Source organism: Giraffa tippelskirchi, chromosome 11 (assembly GCF_054371585.1).
Source record: "Giraffa tippelskirchi isolate mGirTip1 chromosome 11, T2T-mGirTip1v1.2.pri, whole genome shotgun sequence".
NCBI lineage: Eukaryota > Metazoa > Chordata > Mammalia > Artiodactyla > Giraffidae > Giraffa > Giraffa tippelskirchi.
The window spans coordinates 135,993,810-136,011,950 of record NC_137285.1 but is presented as its reverse complement, the minus strand read 5'-3'; the positions used below and the strand labels follow the sequence as shown (position 1 = coordinate 136,011,950).

General features: G+C 42.6%; 1 protein-coding gene across 6 annotated transcripts in view; it reads right to left on the bottom strand.

The window, feature by feature from the left end:
- PDHX (pyruvate dehydrogenase complex component X) overlaps positions 1-18,028 on the bottom strand; it is a 76,353-nt gene extending 58,325 nt beyond the window's left edge. For all 6 annotated transcript variants that reach the window (XR_014069220.1, XR_014069221.1, XM_081543448.1 and 3 more), the window contains exon 1: positions 17,841-18,028. Coding sequence is in view for 4 of the 6 variants with exons in the window: in XM_081543448.1 (XP_081399574.1) it covers positions 17,841-18,000 (160 nt within the window). In the remaining 2 variants the exon portion in view is untranslated. The remainder of the gene's footprint in view (positions 1-17,840) is intronic.
- Between the last annotated feature and the right edge of the window lie 113 nt (positions 18,029-18,141).

The following is an 18,141-nucleotide window of genomic DNA, read 5'->3' as shown; positions in this document are numbered from 1 at the left end:
TCCTGCCTTCAATCTTTCCCAGCAACAGGGTCTTTTCCAGTGAGTCAGTTCTTCACATCAGGTGGCCAAAGTATTAGAGTTTCAGCTTCAGCATCACTCCTTCCAATGAATATTCAGGACTGATTTCCTTTAGGATGGACTGGTTGGATCTCCTTGCAGTCCAAGGGACTCTCAAGAGTCTTCTCCGACACCACAGTTCAAAAACATCAATTCTTCGGTGTTCAGCTTTCTTTATACTCCAACTCTCACATCCACACATGACCACTGGAAAAACCACAGCTTTGAACAGACAGACTTTTGTTGGCAAAGTAATGTCTCGGCTTTTTAATATGCTATCTAGGTTGGTCACAGCTTTTCTTCCAAGAAGAAAGCATCTTTTAATTTCAGGGCTGCAGTCACCATCTGCAGTGATTTTGGAGCCCAAGAAAATAAAAGTCTGTCACTGTTTCCATTGTTTCCCCATCTATTTGCCATGAAGTAATGCGACTGGATGCCATGATCTTAGTTTTCTGAATGTTGAGTTTTAAGCCAGCTTTTTCCCTCTCCTCTTTCACTTTCATCAAGAGGCTCTTTAATTCCTTTTTACTTTCTGCCATAAGGGTGGTGTCATCTCCATATCTGAGGTTATTGATATTTCTCCCAGCAATCTTGATTCTAGCTTGTGCTTCATTCAGCCTGGCATTTTGCATGATGTACTCTGCATATAAGTTAAATAAAGCAGGGTGACAATATATAGCCTTAATGTACTCCTTTCCCAATTTGGAACCAGTGTGTTCTTCCATGTCCAGTTCTAACTGTTCCTTCTTGACCTGCATACAGATGTCTCAAGAGGCAAGTCAGGTGGTCCGGTATTCCCATCTCTTTAAGAATTTTCCAGTTTGTTGTGATCCACTCAGTCAAACACTTTGGCATAGTCAATAAAGCAGTAGATTTTTTTCTGGAACTCTTGCTTTTTCGATGATCCAACGGATGCTGGCAATTTGATCTCTGGTTCCTCTGCTTTTTCTAAATCCAGCTTGAACACCTGGAAGTTCACAGTTTACATACTGTTGAAGCCTGGCTTGGAGAATTTTGAGCATTACTTTGCTAGCATGGAAATAGCTCAATAGCTATTGAATAGCCCCGCTGAAAGAGCTCTATAGCTATTCAATAGCGTTGAGATAGGTCCAACCAGGAATGCAAAAAGCTGAAGGTGAATGGTTCTATGATGACCTATAACACCTTCTAGAACTAACACCCAAAAAAGATGTCCTTTTCATTATAGGGGACTCGAATGCAAAAGTAGGAAGTCAAGAGATACCTGGAATAACAGGCAAATTTGGCCTTGGAGTACAAAACAAAGCAGCTCAAAGGCTAACAGAGTTTTGCCAAGAGAACACACTGGTGATAGCAAACACCCTCTTCCAACAACACAAGAGAAGACTCTACACATGGACATCACCAGATGGACAATACCGAAATCAGATTGATTATATTCTTTGCAGCCAAGATGGAGAAGCTCTATACAGTCAGCAAAAACAAGACTGGGAGCTGACTGTGGCTCAGATCATGAACTCCTTATTGCCAAATTCAGACTTAAATTGAAGAAAGTAGGGAAAACCACAAGATCATTCAGGTATGATCTAAATCAAATCCCTATGATTATACAGTCAGTTCAGTTCAGTTCAGTTCAGCTGCGCAGTCGTGTCCCACTTTGCGACTCCACGAACTGCAACACACCAGGCCTCCCTGTCCATCACCAACTCTCGGAGTTTACCCAAACTCATCTCCATCGAGTTGATGATGCCATCCACCCATCTCATCCTCTGTTGTCCTCTTCTCCTCCTGCCCCCAATCCTTGCCAGCATCAGGGTCTTTTCCAATGAGTCAGCTCTTCGCATCAGGTGGTCAAAGTATTGGAGTTTCAGCTTCAACATCAGTCCTTCCAATGAACACCCAGGACTGATCTCCTTTAGGATGGACTGGTTGGATCTCCTTGCAGTCCAAGGGACTCTCAAAAGTCTTCTCCAACACCACAGTTCAAAAGTATCAATTCTGCAGCGCTCAGCTTTCTTCACCATCCAACTCTCACATCCATACATGACCACTGGAAAAACCATAGCCTTGACTAGACGGACCTTTGTTGACAAAGTGATGTCTTCGCTTTTTAATATGCTATCTAGGTTGATCATAACTTTCCTTCCAAGGAGAAAGCGTCTTTTCATTTCATGGCTGCAATCACCATCTGCAATGATTTTGGACCCAGAAAAATAAACTCGGCCACTGTTTCCACTGTTCCCCCATCTATTTGCCATGAAGTGATGGGAGCGGATGCCATGATCTTAGTTTTCTGAATGCTGAGCTTTAAGCCAACTTTTTCCCTCTCTTTCACTTACATCAAGAGGCTCTTTAGTTCTTCTTCATTTTCTGCCATAAGGTGGTGTCATCCACATATCTGAGGTCATTGATATTTCTCCTGGCAATATTGACTCCAGCTTGTGCTTTCTCCAGCCCAGCATTTCTCATGATGTACTCTGCATATACGTTAAATAAGCAGGGTGACAATATACAGCCTGATGTACTCCTTTTCCTATTTGGAACCAGTCTGTTGTTCCATGTCCAGTTCTAACTGTTGCTTCCTGACCTGCATACAGGTTTCTCAAGAGGCAGGTCAGGTGGTCTGGTATTCCCATCTCTTTCAGAATTTTCCACAGTTTGTTGTGATCCACACAGTCAAAGGCTTTGGCAGAGTCAATAACGCAGAAATAGATGTTTTTCTGGAAATCTCTTGCTTTTTCAATGATCCAACAGATGTTGGCAATTTGATCTCTGGTTCCTCTGCCTTTTCTAAAACCAGCCTGAACATCTGGAAGTTCATGGTCCACGTATTGCTGAAGCCTGGCTTGGAGAATTTTGAGCATTACTTTGCTAGCGTGTGAGATGAGAGCAATTGTGCGGTAGTTTGAGCATTCTTTGGCATTGCCTTTCTTTGGGATTGGAATGAAAACTGACCTTTTCCAGTCCTGTGGCCACTGCTGAGTTTTCCAAATTTGCTGGCATATTGAGTGCAACACTTCCACAGCATCATCTTTTAGGATTTTAATAGCTCAACTGGAATTCCATCACCTCCACTAGCTTTGTTCGTAGTGATGCTTCTTAAGGCCCACTTGACTTCACATTCCAGGATGTCTGGCTCTAGGTGAGTGATCACACCATCGTGGTTATCTGGGTCATGAAGATCTTTTTTGTATAGTTCTTCTGTGTATTCTTTCCACCCCTTCTTAATATCTTCTGCTTCTGTTAGGTCCCTACCTTTTCTGTCCTGTATCGAGCCCATCTTTGCATGAAATGTTCCCTTGGTATCTCTAATTTTCTTGAAGAGATCTCTAGCCTTTACCATTCTATTATTTTCCTCTATTTCTTTATATTGATCACTGAGGAAGGCTTTCTTATCTCTCTTTGCTGTTCTTGGGAACTCTGCATTCAAATGGGTATATCTTTCCTTTCTCCTTTTGCTTTTCAGTTCTCTTCTTTTCACAGCTATTTGTAAGGCCTCCTCAGACAGCCATTTTGCTTTTTTGCATTTCTTTTTCTTGGGGATGGTCTTGTCCTGTCTCCTGTACAATGTCACGAACCTCTGTCCATAGTTCATCAGGCACTCTGTCTATCAGATCTAGTCCCTTAAATCTATTTCTCACTTCTACTATATAATCATAAGGGATTTGGTTTAGGTCATACCTGAATGGTCTAGTGGTTTCCCCCACTTTCTTCAATTTCAGTCTGAATTTGGCAATAAGGAGTTTATGATCTGAGCCACAGTCAGCCCCCAGTCTTGTTTTTGCTGACTGTATAGAGTTTCTTCATCTTTGGCTGCAAAAATATTATACAGTGGAAGTGACATATAGATTGAAGGGATCAGACCTGATAGAGTGCCTGAAGAACTATGGAGGGAATAGTTCTGTGACATCGTACAAGAGGCAGTGATTAAGACCATCTCCAAGAAAAAGAAATGCAAAAAGGCTAAATGGTTGTCTGACAAAGCCTTACAAACAGCTGAGAAAAGAACAGAAGCTAAAGGCAAAGGAGAAAAGGAAAGATAAACCCATTTGAATGCAGAGTTCCAAAGAATAGCAAGGAGAGATAAGAAAGCCTTCCTCAGTGATCTATGCAAAAAAATAGAGGAAAATAATAGAATAGGAAAGACTACAGATCTATTCAAGAAAATCAGAGATACCAAGGGAACATTTCATGCAAAGATGGGCACAGTAAAGGACAGAAATGGTATGGACCTAACAGAAGCAGAAGATATTAAGAGGTGGCAAGAATACACAGAAGAACTATACAAAAAGATCTTCACGACCCAGATAACCACGATGGTGTGATCACTCACCTAAAGCCAGACATCCTGGAATGTGAAATCAAGTGGGCCTTAGGAAGCATCACTGCAAACACTAAGGGAGGTGATGGAATTCCAGTTGAGCTATTTCAAATCCTAAAAGATGATGCTATCAAAGTGTTGCACTCAATATGCCAGCAAATTTGGAACTCAGCAGTAGCCACAGGACTGGAAAAGGACAGTTTTCATTCCAATCCCAAAGAAAGGCAATGCCAAAGAATGCTCAAACTACCGCACAATTGCACTCATCTCACATGGTAGCCAAGAAAGGTAACAGTCATAATATGGGATGATACAAGACAGTTCTCAGTTAAGCATACTTGGTTGGTGTAAATACTAAATATAGATTTAATTAAGAATTGCAAAATAACTACATTGGGAGAACAGGGGAGGTAAAACAGGGGGATGACTGATCAGAAGTCATCCACAGATAATATATAACATAGAGAGATGAGCAAATGCCACAGGACAGTTAGGAGACAAAACTTGTTGCTTCTAAGGAGGAAGATAACTAGGGGAGTAGGAAAAGATGGGTCAGAGATCCACTGTGTTGCCATAAGCCTTTTAGTATCATTTGCCTATTTAAACTATACATATGCACTACTATATTAAAATAAGTTATTATTTAATAAAATGATTAATTAAAACATGCAGCAGCTGTGCTTTGTTGCTAGTCATGTCTGACTCTTTGAGACCCCCATGGACTGTAGCCCACCAGGCTCCTCTGTCTATGGGATTCTCCCAGGAAGAATACTGGAGTGGGTTGCCATGCCCTCCTCCAGGGGATCTTCCCAGCCCAGGGAAGGAACCCAGGTCTACCACATTGCAGGCGGATTACTTACCATCTGAGCCATGAGGGAAGCCCAAATAAAATGATTAATTAGAAAAAAAAAAACTGCAACAAGCAGCAGCATACCGGTGTGATTTTGAGAAGCACTGGAGCCAGAACGCCTAGGTTCAAGCTATCAACCCTCCACCTTCAAGTTACCCAGTCACTCTGTGCCTTACTTACCTCTTCTATAAAATAAAGAGGTCTAAATAAGGTTACATATGTCATTACAATGGGGCCTGGCAAAAAGTTAAGTCTCAAAAAATGTTAGCTGTTAACAGGCAACACAGAGATGGTTAAGAGGATGAACTCTGAAAGCATGCAGTTGATTAGATATATGATGATGTCCTGGGCTTCACAGGTGGTTAGTGGTAAAGAACCTACCTGTCAGTGCACAGACACAAGAGCCATGGGTTCCATCTCTAGGTCGGGAAGATCCCCTGGAGGAGGGCATGGCAACCCACTCCAGTATACTTGCCTGGAGAGTCCCATGGACAGAGGAGCCTGGTGGTCTACAGTCCATAGGGTTGCAAAGAATTGGACATGACTGAAGTGACCACCACCCCCCCCGCCCCCAGCACACACACGACAATATCTTACTTCACAATTCATTCAGGTAAGGAGAGACAGATTTACAGGTTCCTCTCACCTTCCCAACCTAAACCTGAAGGTTCCCTTTCTATTCTTTACCTTATCCAGCCTTGTCCTCATTGCTAAAGTACACTAACTCTTGAACTCTTTAACTGTATGGTGCATTTGAAAACCAAATTCTCATTAATGTCATTGGAAGATGTTGTACCTCCTGTGGTGCTGTCATAATACTGCCTACTAAAGCGAAAGGGCAAACGAGGCATTTAACAAATGCTTACAGAGCTCCTGCTGTCCTAGCCCTCAACCCATAGAAGACCAGAATCTTGACCTCAAAGGATTATAGTTTGAATGGGAAGTCAAGACAAATATACAAGCACTGCTGCTGCTGCTGCTAAGTCACTTCAGTCGTGTCTGACTCTGTGCGACCTCATAGATGGCAGCCCACCAGGCTCCCCCGTCCCTGGGATTCTCCAGGCAAGAACACTGGAGTGGGTTGCCATTTCCTTCTCCAATGCATGAAAGTGAAGTCGCTCAGTCGTGTCCGACTCCTAGCGACTCCATGGACTGCAGCCTACCAGGCTCCTCCGTCCATGGGATTTTCCAGGCAAGAGTACTGGAGTGGGGTGCCATTGCCTTCTCTCATACAAGCACTAGAGGGTAGTAGATAACCGTGCCGTCAGAATGCCAAAGAGCTGAGAGACGAGATTCTAGCTGATCAGGAAAGGAAATCTTGATCTGTGTGCTAGTACCGCTCACCCTCATTAGAATGGCTATTATCAAAAACACAGAAAACAAATGTTGGCAAGATGTGGAGAAATTAAAAGCCCTTGTGAACTACCGGAGGGAAAGTAAAACAATGCAGCTTTTGTGGAAAAACCACCCAATGGTTCCTCAAAACATTAAACATTGAATGATCATTTATTTGATGAGGCAATCTCACTTCTGGCTATATACCCAAAAGAAATGAAAGCAGGAACAAGAATAGGTGTTTGCACAACCATGTTCACAGGAGCACTATTCCCAGTAGCCAAAACGTGCAAACCACCCAAGTATCCACTGATACATGAATGAATAAACAAAATGTGGTATATACAGCCAATAAAATGTGATTCGGCCTCCAAAACGGATGAAATTCAGATACCTGCAATAACATGGATGAAACTTGAAGACATTATACTAAGTGAAATAAACCATATACAAAAAGACAAATATTTTATGATTCCATTTTTAATGAGGTACCTACCTAGAACAGGCAAATTCAGAGAGGAGGTAGAACAGTGGTTACCAAGGGCTGGGTGGAGAGGGAATGGAGAGTTACTGTTTAATGGGTACAAAGTTTCAGTTTGGGATGATGAAAAAGTTTTGGAGACCACAGTAATGGCCATATAACAGTGTAAACACTCTCAATGCCCTGGAAACTATACATTTAAAAATAGTTAAAATAGTAAATTTAATATATTTTTTTACAATTAAAAAATAACATTTAATTAAAAAAAAATCTGCCAGGCAAATAAAAAATGGTGAAGGACCAACAGAGATATTCCAGGACAGGGAAACATCATATGTAAACAAAGAGGAAGGAAACATAGCTTAGTCTGGCTAAAGAGTAGGACATAATGAAAATGAAAAGTGGGTCAAGGAAGTTCAAAAAAGTATGCTGGGACTACTACCTAATAGTACATAGCCACAGTACCTTCCAGTACACTTTAGTACATGGTTAATGGGTTTGCATTATATAAATAGCAATGAAAAGGCATGAAAATATTTTGAGTAAAAGAAATAAACACAATAAAAATACTGAACTTGTTTGCAGTGCCATAGGCATAGCTATGTTCACAAGGATATAACTGACAAGAAAAGAAAAACTGCACATGCTTTGAGATGGTCACAACTATAAAGCTAAAATAATGGGATTTTAAATACTAAGTGAAGATATCCATGAACGTGTTACCTGTTCTCCTTTACTGACTTAGAATACTTGTCCTGAGACTGAAAAAGCATGTAAAGGACCAGATCCTTCTAAGAAAAGTAAGGAAGGTAAGGGGACCCAGTTGCCGAGGAGGAACAATTTTCCTGGTTGATCAGAGAAGCCTTTCTCTGACAAAGTGAGCAGAACCAAATGGAAGAAGCCATGCAAATCTCTGACAGAAGGGCCTTCTAAACAGAGGAAAGTGCAAGCACAACAATGAGCCGAGAGCATACTTGGTATGTTCAGAATTCACCAAGGGAGCCGGTGTGCTAGAGTGGACTCAGTGTCAGGGGAGGTATGGTCAGAGCTGAAGTCCTAGAGGTGGAGGGTTTGTATCATATTGGGCCTTGTAAACCACAGTAAGGACTTCAGATTTTCTTCTGAGATTACTGAGAAGCTCTTGGAGGGTTTTCAGCAGAAGAGTAACATGACCTGGTTTATAATTTAAACGTGACACTCTGAAAGCTGCAGGGAGAACAGTCTGTACCGGGCCAAGAAGGGTGTGGCAGGGACATCTACTGGGACACTCCTGCAATAAACCGGATTAGAGGTGCTAGTAGCCTGGTCAGGCTAGCTGGTGGAACAGTGGTGAGGAGTGGTCAGGTTACATTTAAAGGTAGAGCCAGTGAGAATTTCTGGTAGTTCAGATGTGGCATGGCAAAGTTAGGAATCAAGGATGACTTGATTTAGGAGTACCAGTTAAAAAAAACAAAACAAAACAGAAATCCAAATTAGATGCCTCTTCTTCAAAAACAACATTCTTCTTCCTATAAAAAGTGCCCTAAAAGCCTACATAGCCTTGATTCCTATTCAGCTATTCAAATGTAGACAGAAAAATCCTGTTAAAAATCAGGTAAGTTATGAAGAGCCTGTCCTTGCTCTTGGCAAAGCATTGGCCGGGGAAACAGTCCAAGGAAACCTCGTTTGGTTCTTCCAAGTGTAGAAACTACACTCACTCTCTTCCCCTCTTAGCATGAGACCTGCCACATACATACACATGAGCCAGTATTTGATGGCATCAGTGTTAAACCTGAGGTATAGGTGTAATGACTAACGGGTGTAAGTCAGGTGGGCCTGCGAGGTGTCTCCTATCTGCCCTTCCAGATCTATTCGTCAACCCTCCCCCACACTAATAGGCTTCCTTGCTTTGGCCTCCAGTTGGGTTCCACCAATAGGCAGCATAAGGAGACCGAAAAGGAGAGAGGAGAGTGAGGTCAGGTTATTTCCTCAGCTTCCTCCTTATGGGTCGCCTGACCTGGCTGGATCCTTTAACTGAAGGGCACAGCTCCATCGGAGATCACAAAGGCTCCCCACTTCCCAGTCCATGAAGTGTTCCTTGTCCATGCCTCTTCAAGCTGAGGGTGATCACAGAATCTTACTCAAAAAGCCCCTTAGTACCGTGCCATCTCTATACCCTAAGTTCACAAATATGGTCACTTATTCCCTGGTGGCACAGATGGTAAAGCATCTGCCTGCAATGTGGGAGACCTGGGTTCAATCCCTGGGTCAAAAAGATCCCCTGGAGAAGGAAACGGCAACCCACTCCAGTACTCTTGCCTGGAAAATTTCATGGATGGAGGAGCCTGGTAGGCTATAGTCCATGCGGTCGGATATGACTGAGCAACTTCACTTATTAAACTCCACTCAAATTACCCATTTTTGGAGTGTCATCCATGCCCTGACAGGACCATATAAGAAGATTTAGGAGGGTGGCATTAAGTAACAAGAAAAATTTCAAACCACAGGCAGGTCACTCCATTTGAACGAACAGCACGAGCAGAGAGGGGGGCTTTCCTGGTGGCTCAGATGGTAAAGAATCTGCTTGCAATATAGGAGACCCTGGTTTGATTCCTGGATTGGGAAGATCCCCTGGAGAAGGGATAGGGTACCCACCCCAGTATTCTTGGGTTTCCCTTGGGGCTCAGTCAGTAAAGAATCCGCCAGCAATGTGGGGGACCTGGGTTCGATCCCTGGGTCATGAAGATGCCCAGGAGAAGGGCATGGCAACCCATTCCAGTATTCTTGCCTAACACCTTTCTTGTTCTCAGATATGATAAATACCCTTGCAAAGTAGCACAAATATTTTCTATAGGAAATAATCAAAATGTTCATGGTAACAGGTTGGAGACCAGGTGGCATCATAAATTACAGGGAGATCTACAAGTTCCCTGGAATCACATATAAAATTATGTATTTTTCTGAAGAAGTGATAGAGTTTTTCAGTTTTCAAATAGATTTATACCCCCCTAAAAAAATCAGTGCTAAGAGATTCCCAAAGAAATACTCCTGAATTATAAATTTACCAACCTTAATTTTTCCCTAGAAATGTTTTGCTAATACAAGACAGACCGTGATTGCAGGAAAATATCTAGTAGACCACCAGCTACAGTAAATGGACTGCTTACCAAGTACAAAAAATAAAGAGGCATGATACATTCCACTTTGTTTACAGAACCTATTGATTCCTTCAAACACTTAGTACCCACCCAGTGATTTGAGCTTCCCTGGTGGCTCAGATGGTAAAGCATCTGCCTACAATGCAGGAGACCCGGGTTCAATCCCTGGGTCGGGAAGATCTCCTGGAGAAGGAAATGGCAACCCACTCCAGTATTCTTGCCTGGAAAATCCCATGGATGGAGGAACCTGGTAGGCTACAGTCCATGGGATCACAAAGAGTCGGACACAACTGAGAGACTTCACTTTCAGTGATTTGAAGGTATGTCAGTATGGCTGAAGAACCATTTCCTGAGTGAAATAAACCAAACACTTCAGAAGAGGTTTCAGCTTGCAGCACTGGTCTTCCTGGTATTAAACTAGATAATTTAAATTCTACATGAATCCCATTTAATTTTGCAATCTTGGAACAAAGGCAAAAAGAAATCACCACTCCAGAGTGTAGTGGAAGAATGAACATATGACTAATATGTTCATTTGGGGATTTACACATTTTGTCATAAAGGCAAATTGATGCTCAAGACAACAATAATGTATATTCAAGAGTGGATCATCTTAGAAACTTACAGAGAGGGCATTGACATATACTTTAACTCTTGAATGGTCCTAATATCCTTTATACACAGTCTAGAATGTTAGTATCTTAAGTCATTTAAAATAACTTAAGACATCACAGGAGAAGGCAATGGCAACCCACTCCAGTACTCTTGCCTGGAAAATCCCATGGACGCAGGAGCCTGGTAGGCTGCAGTCCATGGAGTCGTGAAGAGTCAGACATGACTGAGCGACTTCATTTTCACTTTTCACTTTCATGCATTGGAGAAGGAAATGGCAACCCACTCCAGTGTTCTTGCCTGGAGAATCCCAGGGATGGGGGGGAGCCTGGTGGGCTGCCGTCTATGGGGTTGCACAGAGTTGGACACGACTGAAGCAACTTAGCAGCAGCAGTAGCAAGCCATCACAACTGTTACTGAAATAACATTTCATAATGTAGATATTACTCAAATGCCTCACCTATCGAAAAAAAAAAAAGCAGGTGTTCGCTAAAACATACAGAGTGAACAAAACTTCAGCACGCTGACTGTTCTGCTGATGTCTGCAGTCAAGTTATTACCTGGCACTGAAGAAGGCTGTGGTTAGGGAAAGAACCAGCTTTGGTGTCAGGCAGCCTGGGTTGAAACTAGATTTCTATCACCAGAGCACAGCATTAGCTGTCGTAAGTACTGAGTGAATTCACATAAAGGGCTGAGAAAGGGGAATGGTAAGCTCTCAATAAATGCTACGTATTATTTCCAAACCCACTTTACCAATTTTTCTGGCTGGCAGAGACCCGATTCTGTTTGGCTGTAACCCTTTCTTATAAACACGTGCCCTGAGTTGATGAGCCCAATGCCTAGTGTCCTAGTCCATTCAGACTGCTATGAGAAAATACCTGAGACTGGTGGCTTAAAAACAACATTTATTTCTCACGATTCTGGAGGCTGGAGAGTCCAAGATCATGATGCTGGCCAATTTGGTATAGTGGCTGAGGAGGGCCCACTTCCTGGAGCACCGAGAGCACCTTCTCATGGTGTCTTCACGTGGTGGAAGGGGTGAGGCAGCTCTTTGGAGCCTCTTTTATAAGGGCACCCCATTCATGAGGGCGCCCCTCACTCTGACCCAGGCCCCTGCCCAAGGCCCCCACCTCCTAATACCCTCTCATTGCCCATCAGGTTACAGTGTATGAATTTGGGGAGGACACAAATATTCAGTCTATAGTTCCCAACTTCATGATTAGTCAAAGTCAGTCTACTCCAAGATATCCAACAAGCAAGGCTCTCTTTTCTTCCTCTGTATATTATCATGTGCATAGTTCCAAAGTAGTCATTCACTTACTAACCTTGGACAAACCACTAAACCTCACAGACTATCTCTTCATCCATAAAACACAACTAACCTTTGCATGGTTCTTATGATTAGAAGTGATAGAGGTAAAGAATCTTTTTTTTTCAGGCCGCACTGTGTGGCCTGTAGGATCTTAGTTCTCCGACCAGGGGTCGAACCTGTGTCCCCTGCATTGGTGTGCAGACTGTTAACCACCAAACCACCAGGGAAGTTTGAAAAGAATCTAAAATGAAGCCTGGCAAATAGTGAATGTTCAGTATGTAATGGTTCCTTGGAATATCACATTTCCAGATTGTGAATGAAAAGTTTTAAAGCAATGCGTACTAAGTACTTCCCGATAATCCAAATCTTACCAGATTCTCCTGCTGCTGCTTCTACTAAGGTCTCATTCATCCCCTTTTTATTTTCCTTAGATGACCACAGATCTTAACTACTGAGTAGGCTATTCTGCTTGTTTAATTGATCATCCATTTTCTCTAGTCAATACTTAACCCCAAAACAATTAAAATGAAGGACTTCACTACTCTACTCTAATCAAGTAGTCAGAATAACAGATAGCATTGATTCCCAACTCACACTTCCTTTTTGAAGAAAATGTCCAAACTGCTGTCTTTGATGGAATCAACCCTGTGTTCTATACCACAACTGACCTACATTGGGTCATCAGCTTCTCTGCCCAGGGGATCTGGAATTAGATCACAAAAATGGTGGTGTGTGCCTAAACCAAACTGAAAGAGCAACGAATGTAAGGAACGGCATCAGCATGAAGGCAAGGCAAATTGACACGACAGAAAGAAAAACCATGAGTAAGTAGATTGGCAAGTCTGTGGAGAAAACCAACATAAATCAGAGAAAGACAGCAGACAATAGGAGCCCTACAAGAAATGGATATGGCCCAGACACTCTGGTGGTGTACCCTTCTAAGAAATCCTATCTTTATTTCAGCAAGTCTGTATGTCTTGTTTCCATGGTTAAACAACTCAAAGAACAGTAATAGTCTCATCAATATAAGTGTAGAAAGATTTAATTAGAGCCAGGCCTAAAACAGTATTTACACTCTGGCAAAAATAACTGTCAAAATTAATAAACAGAAACTTCAATTAAATAGAGTTGGGAGACCAGAAGGGGGACCTCTCATACCCTGTGATAACTGCAAAGCCCAACAGGGAGAAGACTGATTCCTCTTCTTTCCTGGCGAGTACTCAGCCAATGAAAAGCCGTGGACTCTTTGCTTACTGTAGCCTCCCACCTTCCTCTGCCCCTCTGTATTAGGTGTTCTCCTCCCTGAGCTTGTAGGGATTAGCATGTGGCTCCCCATGGTTGCAGACCCCAAACTGCTCTTCTCCGCAGATCCCAAATAAATCCATCTTTGCTTAAGAAATGTCTGGTAGTCTACTATAGGTCAACATGCCAAACCACTGACTCTTAACAAAGAAGTCCTCTCCTTGTTATAGAACCACCATCAAAAACTCAGACGCTTAGTAGAAACAGGAGAAAGAAGTGGATTAGCAGCACCTTGTGAGTTTCTTCAGATCCAGTCGTGCTTTTCATATTAAATCTACAATAAATTTCTTCCTTTACACACACACACACACACACACATACGCACGCACTGCCCTTTCCCATTTTTCCTAAACTATCTCTCGTTTTCTGCTTTCCATGGAGATAAGAGTACAAGAAAAGAACAACTAGAGGTGATGACAAATTTCAAAGGACATTCAGTCTTGCTGGCTGAGAGGTAACAGAGAAGAGAAAATGGTCAACTAGAAAGTATATAATTTCCTACCTGAAGAGAAGAGTCATTACTCAGTCTCAATCGTCTGTCACCATATAGGTCCTCACTTTAAATTTTCAAAGGAAGACAAAAATTTAGACTGTTTATCTAAAAGTTCCTAGTTTTTAAATGTTGTCAATAAATTTAATTTTCTCCTAAAATGACACAGACTGGTTCACTGGCTGCAAACGTGCAATACTGTAGACCTGTTTTTTTTAATGTAACTTCCGAGATTTTTAGCTTCCCCAGATATGTTTATTTAACATCTATATACGCAAGGCCTATAGTCAGATATTGGGCAAAGCACTACAAAGACTGAACCTCATTTATTTTCCTCCTCTCATGTTATTCTACATTCAACATGTTATTCCTCAGAAACAACTTAAAACCAACAGTATTAACATCTTATTAATTATTAATTAATTCCAAACTAAGCCATTTTCTCTGAAAGGGCAGCACTGGAAACTCTTCAAAGTTAAATGCCTAGGGTGTGATGAAAAATGGTTTACAAATGCTTTGCCACTTCTGTAAATATCATAGCTAGCCTTTGGGCCTTGATGTCTGCTACTCTTTCAGCCTGGAAGGGCTGCCGCCTCCAGAAGCCTTCTTATGTTCTCCCTTATCATCCTGAACTTAGCCCCTCAGAGCTCACTACACACACTCCTGAAACCATGCCCTTGTTGTTTACCTCCCCATACTTAAAGGATGAAGCCTATACAGAACACAGGATTCCATCTCCAGAAGCATGACCAGATGGGCCATGCGCCTGAATACACAGAATCTGTTCCTTCAGCAGGCCAACCACTTTCTTAGCAGCTACCCGGTACCTTGCAACTAGGGCTCATTTCTTCACTCAATAATAGTATGGTGAATGAGTCTCTACCCTCTCAGTACACACTGCATTGTAGTTCAGAGAATGAAACGATTAAGGATTTGTTCAACACAGAATCAAAAAATACATGGCTCCTTTTCAGTTCATTACCATTATAGTTGTGTGGCTTTGGGAGTACCACTTAATTTCTCTGAGCCTTAGTATCTTCTATTCAATAAAAACGCAGATAATGCCAACTTTACTAGGCGGTTGTGAGAAGTGAATAAGGAATTCTAAGAAGGGCTAAGCACATGGCATATGCTATAATTCATATATATGCTGCCAACAAATACCTTTTAAAGAAACCAATACTCCAAGTGACTTCACAACTGATTTTTAAATCCTTGACAGTTAAGTGAAAGAGGAAATAATTCAATAATTGTGTCAAATTCATAGTCTATAGACTACCAAATAGTTGCTTAGTTTTATGAAACTACAATTTCTACCAAGCTCGAGAAAAACCAATAAACACCTCGTAATCCATGCTTTGTAAAGCAAATAGTTCAAGGAATGTCATGTATATTTATCATAGCAAAACAAAAACCTGTATGTGAAAAGTCAGAAAACAAATTTTGGCTAAGCATTAGAAAGAAAATGTAAGGCTTCCAAATAACCTACAGCTATCCAATAACATAGTCATCAGCTTCCCTGTAGACAGACTAATGCCTGTGCCCCACCACCCCCAAGATGTTGTAACCCCAGAACCTATGAATATGTTATGTTACATGGCAAGAGGGAATTAAGGCTGAAAAAGAGATTAGAATTGCTCAACAGCTGACCTTTTTTCCAAAAAAATTTAAATGACTTTAGCATATTTTTTTATTCATTTATTTTTTGGCCACACTGCACAGCATGTGGGATCTTAGTTCCCTGACCAGGGATCGAACCCACACCCCATGCAGTGGAAGCGTGGTCTAAACCACCGGTGTGTGTGCATGTGTGGATGCTAAGTCGCTTCAGTTGTGTCCAGCTCTTTGTGATCCTATGGACTGCAGCCCACCAGGCTCCTCTATCCGTGGGATTCTCCAGGCAAGAATGCTGGAATGGGTTGCCATGACCTCCTCCAGAGGATCTTTCCGACCCAGGGATAGAACCCGTGTCTCCTGCAGCTTCTGTATTGCACGTGGATTCTTTACCGCTGAGCCACGGGGGAAGTCCTTTAACCACTGGCTCACCAGGTAAACTCCTGAGGACCACCACTGAACAGCTGATCTTGAAACAGGGAAATAAGATCACTGAGGCAGGCCCAATATAATCACCAGGGTCCTGTATACATCAAAGAGGGAGGTGCTAGGAAGCTAACACAGCTTTCCTAGGATTCTTTACAGATGAAGTTCAAGCAGATAGACAAGTTGTTCACAGTGTGTTGGGGGGTAGGTAAAATGTCATGATGCCTCAGATAAGGACTGTCGAGTAGGGTCTAAGCAAAACCCCTGAAATGGCATGCACATTTTTGAGAATGCAACACTTGCTCCCTTTCTCAGTAGAGTTTAAAACGTTCAAAGATTCTCAAAAGGAACTGTTTAATAAGAACATTCTTTCTCAGTTATTCCTAACAGTGAGCTTTTAACATTTCATGATTTTCTAAGAGAGCAAATCGCAAAATGTAGCCCATCAAACACTAAACGTTGATGTTTTGTACATGAAAATTCACCAAAGGTTGTTTGTAAAATGTAGATTGCTGAGTTCCACCCCAGACAGAATCTCTGGCAGCTGTAGGAAAGTTCATTATTTAACCAACTGGGGGAAAAGAAGACAGGGAATGCTATGAAACATTAGGCTGAAGAAGTTAAAATTGTTCTCTTAAATCTTAAAATCTCAGTGCACTCACCATGCCATTAACTTCATGTAACATTTTTTTCTGGGCCTCAAGTAGCTCAGAATATGGAGGCAAATGCCTACGCCAAATTTTTTATATTACAATTCATCATATGGAGGAATTGAATGGTCAGCAGGTAATAATTATACATCATGCTCAGTATGCACTCGCCCCCTCTTGTAAAGAAAAATAATGCCTGGCACACTACACTGGAAACTATTAAATACTGGGAGAATTGTGTTGTGTTTAATGACAACTTTCTATAATAAATTTTGTGATGAAAAAGGAATTTCAAGGACTACCCAAGTTCCACAAGGGTTAATTCACAACTCACTGCAGTTGCCCAGCAACAGTGAGACCTGAGAGGAATTCAAGATGAAGCACTCTGCTTTGGATAACAGGCATAGTTCAAAGCACATCCCAGGAAAAATTTAAATAACCCTAGATTCTTACATCTCCCCATCCATAGAAAAACACTAAGATAATAAACATTAAAATCATTAACTTGACATATCTGTTATGATCGGCAGTAATCTTTGCTAAGGTATACGTTTGACTGCATGCATTTCCTAGCCAAAAACATTTATATGCAATCTGGCTTACCCCCACCCCCCCACCTCCACCTCTGCAGAGTAGTTCCTCAGAGCTGAGTGGCTGTCTCCCGGGCTATAAAACTCAGTAAGACCTCGAATAAAACTTAAACTCACAACTCTTACGTTGTGTCTTTAAGTCGACACCTTCGTAAGATTCCCCCCCTAAATTTTCACTCTTTCAAGCTCATGTTTTGCTTAAAACATTCTTCTGGACCTATGTCTGATGATGTCTAGACATTTACAAATGAGGTCCTTCACCAGTCCTGGCGTAGAGCAATCCCAGTGGCCTCGAAGGTCTCCGAACTGAGACGGATCAGGAGAATGAATAAAAGCAGCTAACGATGACGTCTGAATGTCAGCAAACTTGGGCAATTAGTCAACTCGAAAGACACCTGAAATATGACTGGGAAGGGGCCTGAGACAGGCCTCACAACCCAAATTCCAAGGCAAGGTCACGAAGAAGCCAGGCGGCCAGTAATGGAGTCAAGTTCTCCTAGCTTCCAAGAAAGCCCTTTGCGGCAAGCACTAGACCACGTCAGCAGGCCCTCTCCCAGAAAAAAGGATTAGGGAACGGTGACCTCCGGGCGCCTCCACACCGAGATGCAGGCCCTCGATCAAAAAGCCCCTGCCCCAGGCCCATTGCTCAGGTACAGAGAAGCTGAGCAAGCCCCGGCCACTCACCCCGCATCCACTGCGTACTGTGAAACCATCTCCAACTAGCTCCACGGCCGACAGACCACCTAGCAGCCCCCTTAACCAGCTCTGGGCTTCTGCGACTGCCAAAGCCCAGAAGGCAACGCAGCAGCCGCGGGTCACAGCCTAGCCTCCAGGAGGCCGCCATCTTCCCGGCCTTCTCCTGGGCTGCCCTCAGCACAGCCTGATCGCCCAGTCATCAAGGCCCGCCCATGCCCCGCCTCCCATCCGGGGACACGCCCCCCTAGAGGCCAGCGCGCCTCTGAGCCAAGTTCTAGCCCCGCCTCCA